General features: G+C 40.4%; 1 protein-coding gene across 1 annotated transcript; it reads right to left on the bottom strand.

Moving 5' to 3' along the window:
* Window positions 1-1,894: 1,894 nt before the first annotated feature.
* On the bottom strand, window positions 1,895-7,033 carry neurod1 (neuronal differentiation 1). Its single transcript, XM_012864475.3, is given in 5 exon segments — window positions 1,895-2,592; window positions 2,594-3,039; window positions 4,018-4,247; window positions 5,314-5,588; window positions 6,927-7,033. Coding segments are annotated over 4 exon segments (1,053 nt in total). The 5' UTR covers window positions 5,577-5,588; window positions 6,927-7,033; the 3' UTR covers window positions 1,895-2,478.
* Window positions 7,034-7,103: the final 70 nt, after the last annotated feature.

Here is a 7,103-nt window from a genome sequence, read left to right as displayed (position 1 = left end):
CAGTTAAAAAATATTTCACATTTGTAAAAATAACAAAAGATTCTGGGTTGAGAGTTGAGTTATTGGGTTAAGCCCAGAAAAACTTGTCAAATCCTCTCTGCCAGTACGAAAAAGCTTTTCTGCTATTGACTTTTTTTTGGTGTTTATTTGATTGCATTATTAAAGTTTGAAGTTGTTGCCTTTTGGACTTTGGCACAACAGCAAGGTCCTGATTGCAAAAGTCTTCTTTGAGGTTGAGATCAGGTCCAGGCAGACCATTACTTCCTCTCTACTCTCAAATTCTGAAGCTAGTCTCTGACTAACCCAATCTCAATCCCAAAGACTGAGGACATGGGATCGCCACTGCTTGCAGAGTCATCATCTTGATATCTCTCTTTATGAAGGTTACTAAAGCCTGGTTGACACGGCAGAATAATTAGCCTGATTTTTGCGCCGATCTTCCCCTTCCGACATGCCCCGATTATTGGGATGGCGATCGAGATAATCTTGAAAGAAATTCCTGCCGTGTGTTGTGTGTTAAGAGTGATCTTGTCCGCTCAGAAGGACATCAGGACCGCTCCGATCTCAAATCGGCGGTTATTCAACATGCTGGATTGTCTAGGGCTGATATCCGAGCATGTGCGGCGTTCCCTGAAGACAAACTAGCAAGCCGCCTGCTGAATGTGACGTGTAGCCAATCAGAGAAAGGGGTGAGGGAGACCCAGAAAAAAACCCCAACTCACCTCTGTATCATGGTACACCAAACGTAGAGCCTCTGTTTGCGCTGCTTGCACTACTTTAACCAACCCCTTTTTAAATGCTTTTTTCACTGTTAAAATGAGTTCACAACCTACCGCCGTTATTCTTCCTCGTCATCCATGTTTATTTACTCTGCACTCACATTTAATCTCGAGAGGTTTTGCAAGATTTCCCATCTGACCCCTGAATGATCCTGATCTGTTTGTGTGTGTGTTGTGTTTGCCGTTTGACCAGACACCACACATTGTACAAGTAAAATATCTACACTTTTTTTTTTTTATCGTTATGTGTGGAGCCTTTCAGTTCTTGAAAATCCTCCGGCAGTTTTAAAGTCTTGCCGTGTGAACCAGACATTACCATGCTTACAACCTTTTTTGGGCTGGGCACTCCACATCATCCCATTGCCTCCACCAAAAGCTGTTTGGCATTGGCAGAGAGCATTTCCTTGCTTTTGTGTCAATTTTCATATTCAGTGTTTGTTACCTATTGAAGAGGAATTGTCAGAGACCCCGAGTCTTGAATATTTAGGGTACATATCACATTACCGCAACATTGTTAATCTTAATTGTTTTGCCAAGTAAATGCAAAAGTACCTACAGCCACGTGACTAAAGAATTTTGTTTCAGATGTTATGAAGTAATGTTTTTTATTCATCACTTGCTTAATGACATTCCTCTTCAACATGGAAGGTAAATGGTGGGATATGGCCACCATATTGTCCCAGTTGACTTACACACACAATCAAGCAGTAGGAAATTAGTGTGCGCATCGGTGTGTGTGTGTGTGTGTGTGTGTGTGTCTGTGTGTTTTGAGGGGGGCTCTCATGCATAAACAAGATCATTTTCATAAATTAAAATCTCGCCTGCAGAACGAACATCTGTGCCCTTCACTCACACATAAACACCAATCCTTGTTTTGTCCTTCACAAAGTGGGAAAGCGACGTTAACGAGAATTTAACGTCGGAAATCTGTAGTATTTTCACTTCTGTCAACCAGAAATCTGGGAAATCCTTAATCCAAATTCTTTGCAGAGGGCTCACAAGAAAAGATTTAATTTTTAAGTGAAAACAGCAAACAAAATGTGCTGTTATTTTTGACCGCCATGTTGCATCTATGGATATGTTTTATGAATAAAAGCTGTGTGAGGAAAAGAAAGTTAAGTTGTAGTGTTTTTTTAATGATGTGTTGTTACAGATAAACCGAGTCTTACAGGTAAATCACATGAAATTTCTTTTAATAAAAGGCCTTTATAAACATCTATCTTATAAAATATGAACAAGAGTCACATGAAATGATAACGTAATGCTACAGAGACCATATAAAAAGCAAAAACTTAAAAACAACATTAACACCTGACACCAGCCCAACGTCGCCTCACACACTGACCCTCCAAAAAAATAGAGAAATCTTTATTCTTTCAACATTTGGAATCATCGGCTGAGCTTTGCTCAGTTTTTAACAAAATTGCATAGTTTTCTCCAGATTATTGCTCATTGATTATTGATTATTTTTGAAATGATAATATGGACACTGACAAGACATTCAATGAGCGTCTCCTGCCAGGTGAAGCGCTACAAAGAAGGTTACGGCATTGTTGAACTGCCATCATAAAGAGGAGGTAAAGACCCTGATGAAGACAGGATGAAAAGCAAGGACAGAATGAGAGACAGTTGATGGATTGATAGTAGTCTCCTCATGTCACGTTCCCTCTGCCTTCATTGGTCTCACAGTCCTTCATCCTCATGAGTCATGAAAGATGGCGTTTAACTGGGCATTCATCAGCCGTTCGTGGTGCGAGTGTCCATCAAACGCCATCAGTTGTTCCACCTGCAGCTCCCCGCACCGTGGGGTTAGGCCCTCCGCTGCCGTAGATGGCGGGATGGCCCCCAGCTCCTCCACTTCCGTAGTGCACCCCGAAGGAAAAGCTCTTGTCATAGTCGGGGGCAGCAGCGGGCTCATGCTTGAAGGACGAGAAGTTGCCATTGATGCTCAGCGGTGGGCTGAGGGGGGGGTCGAACGCCGGGCCATCTGACACCAGGACTCCATCGAAGAAGGGTTCCAAGGAGCCGTACGGCTGACCTTTGACCTGGTGGAAGATGTGGGAAGGGTCCATGGTGCCGTAGGGGGGGCTGGGCAAACCGGCTGTCAGTCCGGGGCTCTGGTAGGGGAAGTGTCCGGGATAGGCGGCAGCACCGGCGGGGGGAAGGTGCGTGGGCATGTCCGGCGTCTGCTCCGGAAGGAAGGTCCGAGGGTTCAGCTGAAGGCAGCCAGCCACCAGGTTAGTGGTCGGCTGAGACAGACCTGAGAACACAGACAAAGGCCAAGGTCAGTGCCCATCAGTACCGCTGATTACGAGATGTTACGAGACGTCATGATATTTATCTTCAAAGTGAAGTCTGTCTTGTGAAGAACTATCCGTTTGTTCATCGTGTTACTTGCGCTGTAACTGTCTGGTGAAGCTTGTCTAAGTTGTTATTATGAGCTCCTGAATTTAAGGTGAGTGCTTAAAACTAGACACCTCAAGTGCTCGTTTTGAAGTGAAAAGGATTCTTGAGTTGCTCTGGACTCTGGACTTCTTATCCAGTTGGCGACAAAACGATCTTACAAAGTAACTGAAGAAGGCTTCCCTTCTTTTAAACTCTTCTATTTCTTACCATTTTGGAAAATCGTTAGTAAAAACAAATGGTGACTGATAAGAAACAAACAATTTGTAAGGACTGTAAGAATCTTGTGACAACAAGTTAATTGTTATACCATCTAATAATGGAAAAGTTAGCACCTGGTATTCAATAACTTTCAAGTAGTCTGCACTGGATCTGGTCATCTTTATAGTTCCAAATCCAAAATATCTAGACCAGTCAAACCTGAACTACATCATTTTATGCTCAGTATGTGGAAAAAAAAGATGGACTTTTAGTATTTTTTAATTTTTGATCAAATCTTGTCTCGTTCCCTTTACTTCTACGGTGTATCTTCCTGGTCTTTGAACTTTATCTTTTGCTACATCTCTGTCAACGATGTAATTTATATAATGGCACTTATTAGCTCCTGATAATACTGACAAATAAACATTAATTATCACTACAATAAGTGCCCATAAATAAGTCATGTTCATGAATATGAACATTTGAATGCAACATTCTGAAAAAGAGCTTTTAAAGCAGTTAAAACAAAACATTTAACACAAGGTAACAAATAGCCGACTGATCAACATTTTTTGTATTCCAATTATTATGTATCCGATATTGTGTTAAGGGATCAGACTGCAGTGCTTCTGACCTTTGCAGAGTGCCTGGACGAAACTCATTAGGTCGGGGGCCTTTCCGGAGCGCAGGATCTCACTGAGAGCCCAGATGTAGTTCTTGGCCAGACGCAGGGTCTCGATCTTGGACAGTTTCTGGGTTTTGGAGTAACAGGGGACAACTTTTCGGAGACTCTCCAAAGCGTCGTTCAGCCCGTGCATTCGATTCCTCTCCCGGGCGTTGGCTTTCATTCGACGGATCTTAAACCTGCACGGGCAGAAACAGAGCCATTAAATATATTTAGGAAAGGTATTAATCTGTGGCAGGTTCAGGGATAAGGTGTGTGGCTCACTGCCCAGGGCAGAATGACCTGGGTCAGCACCATGAGCAGAAAAAAATTCAATGATCTGATTGAATAATTTGTGATAATGTTTTAATACATTTGGAATTAAATTAATAAAAAAGCTAAATAAATAGTTAGTTTTTGGGAAATGGTCTTTGTGAGAAGAACTGTGTGTGAGTGTGTGTGTGTGTGTGTGTGTGGGGGGGGGGGTCTTTTGAAAAAAAAAAAAGTTTACAAATACCCTTTGTTTCTAACGTCTTCACAGGTTGGTTTTTAGCAGTTGTCTTTAAAAGCCTGCTAGAAATGGAGTTAAGTCACAAAGCGCGACTCCAGTTGCCTAAAGCATAATAGATATTAAAACAGGACGTTGAACAGGGTTAAATAACTTTATTATTCTGATTTTATGTGCTCTGTAAGATACGGTTTGAGCTCAGATAACTATCCATGTGCCAAAAACCTTCTCTGTGGACACTGCTAGGAATAATGGCACTGCAGCACGCTTAAAGGCTTCATGACAATGTGCCAAATATAAACAACGCTTTAAAGGAATTACACTATTAATAAAAACAAAAGTGAGATTAATGCTCCAGAAAAGTTTCAGAAATACATTGATTTTTTTTAACATCAGTGTCTCCTCTTTTTTGTATTACTCTATATTACATGAGGTGACCATCATATGCACCATCACCAGAAAACACCCTGTTTTCTATCACAGGGTTAGAACTGAACGTTCAAAGGAATCTGCCTAAACAGCTTAGAGAGCGATCATTCATCATGCATGGATTTCATGTAAAATGTCACTATTTTGTGGGGTATTTTTTTTTAGGTTTTAATTATTCTTGTCGTCTAATGAATAATTTAGATCCATGTTTCTACATTATTAATATTATTTCTGTTTTCAGCCTTTCACTTTTACTCCAGTGTTTGTACGCTATATCTATAAATGCGTTTCTACAATTTGCCCTTATGCTCGGAGGGTGGACCGTGTACCTCTGGAGGCGAGCCTTGGTCATCTTTTTCTTCTTTGGCCCTCGCCGCTTGGGTTTGTTCTCGCCATCCTCCTCTTCCTCTTCGTCTTCCTCGTCGTCTTCCTCTTCGTCCTCCTCCGGATGGTGAAGCAGGTCCTCCTCCTCCTCCTCCTCCTCTCCAACTCCGGCTGCTGCCCTCTCGGTCTCTCTGCCTGCAGGGCTGCAGAGCTCCCGCTGCTCGTCCGATTCCACTGACGTGTGCTCCTCCCTCACAGACCTGGTCATGATGCTGATTCTCTGTGAAGCAAAAAGTTGGATTCGATAAAACGAAATGTTTTTAGCATAGGCTATTTTTTTTTATTTTTTATTTTTTTATTTTTTTTGCGTGTTTCGAAAATGTATAATTTTACATAAATTACTATTATTTTTATGATGATCATAATTTATTTTATTATTATTGTAATCATTATCATTATTATTATTATTATGAGTAATGATACTACTATAATAAAGCATTAAAGGTGTATCCAAGCACGGAATATTTTTTCTTCCTAAATCTGTTTTTTGACATTTTTCTTGGCATCACAAGCCATCAAAGTCGGAAAATGGTTTATTTCTATGGAAAACAATACGGAAGAGACAAGTTTTAAACTTTATTCTCTTTAAATAAGACTAAAAATACGAAGAAGGAAAGAACACGTTACTCTTGCTTGGCTTTGTTACATGCGCACTTCAGAAGTTCGGGTGCAGACATTGGATATCATTCTTGAGCAAAAAAAAATAAATAAAATAAACTAAATTAAATACAAATCCAGCCGAGGCCTACACACAAAACCCCAAAAGTTGGGATATTCAGCAGACTGTTCCCTCATTTAAAGATCTAAGTCGGACGACGGGACAATTAATCTTCTACAGCGTGCGAGTGCTTCACATTTCCCTCTTTTAAAAAAGTGCGAGTTGTCTAATATTTCTTAAATAAAACGCATGACAAAACGGAGACATATAAACTTAGAAAGGTTGATGAACCTATTTGATTTATCTCCGTTTAATTAACCAGCAACTAACTAAACAAATGCGTGAATAACTTCAACACCTTGCTTTTAAATAAAAATACTAATACTATGATAATACTAAAAGTACCACTACTATTACTACTACTACTACTACTACTAATAATAATAAATGTGTGCTGTTAAAATTAAATAATTAATTTCTCGTCTTCTGCTAACTTGTCCCTTTGATTTCTTGGTGATACAGGTGGACGTAAGAACATTTCGCACCACCTCATTCATAAGCGGAATATTAGTGATTCTAGAAGATCTAGCTGGATTATTTAAGTCGTTTTTGTGCAAGCAGAAAAAATGTTGAGTGCATAATTTCGAGTAATGTAAAACGTTTTTAAACGAATTAAACAAAAAAAGATATTTTAATTTAGGAACGAGCCTGAAACTGTTTTCTGTCGGAGACACAACTATTCAGCTCATCTAATGACGACTTAAATTTGTACCTATATTTAAGCACCCCCGTAGGTTCTCTCTTATTTTAGTGTAAATTGTCCCGGTGAGAAATCACACGTGTTATCCTGAATTCATAGGATGATAGCCAATATTGACGGACATTGTGTTAAAAACCTACCTGTTGTTTGATGGACGCAGCTCGTCAATTCGCAGGCATCCCGCGCGCTCTGTCTGTGTCCGTGCGTGGCTGTGCGTGATCTGATGGGGGGCTTTCTGACGAGTGTGTGAGAAGATGCTGGTTTTATACTCAGCACCACACACACACACACACACACACACACACACACACACACAC

This window comes from Fundulus heteroclitus, chromosome 7, assembly GCF_011125445.2.
Source record: "Fundulus heteroclitus isolate FHET01 chromosome 7, MU-UCD_Fhet_4.1, whole genome shotgun sequence".
Taxonomy (NCBI): Eukaryota; Metazoa; Chordata; class Actinopteri; order Cyprinodontiformes; family Fundulidae; genus Fundulus; species Fundulus heteroclitus.
This window is presented reverse-complemented; position numbering and strand designations above follow the sequence as displayed.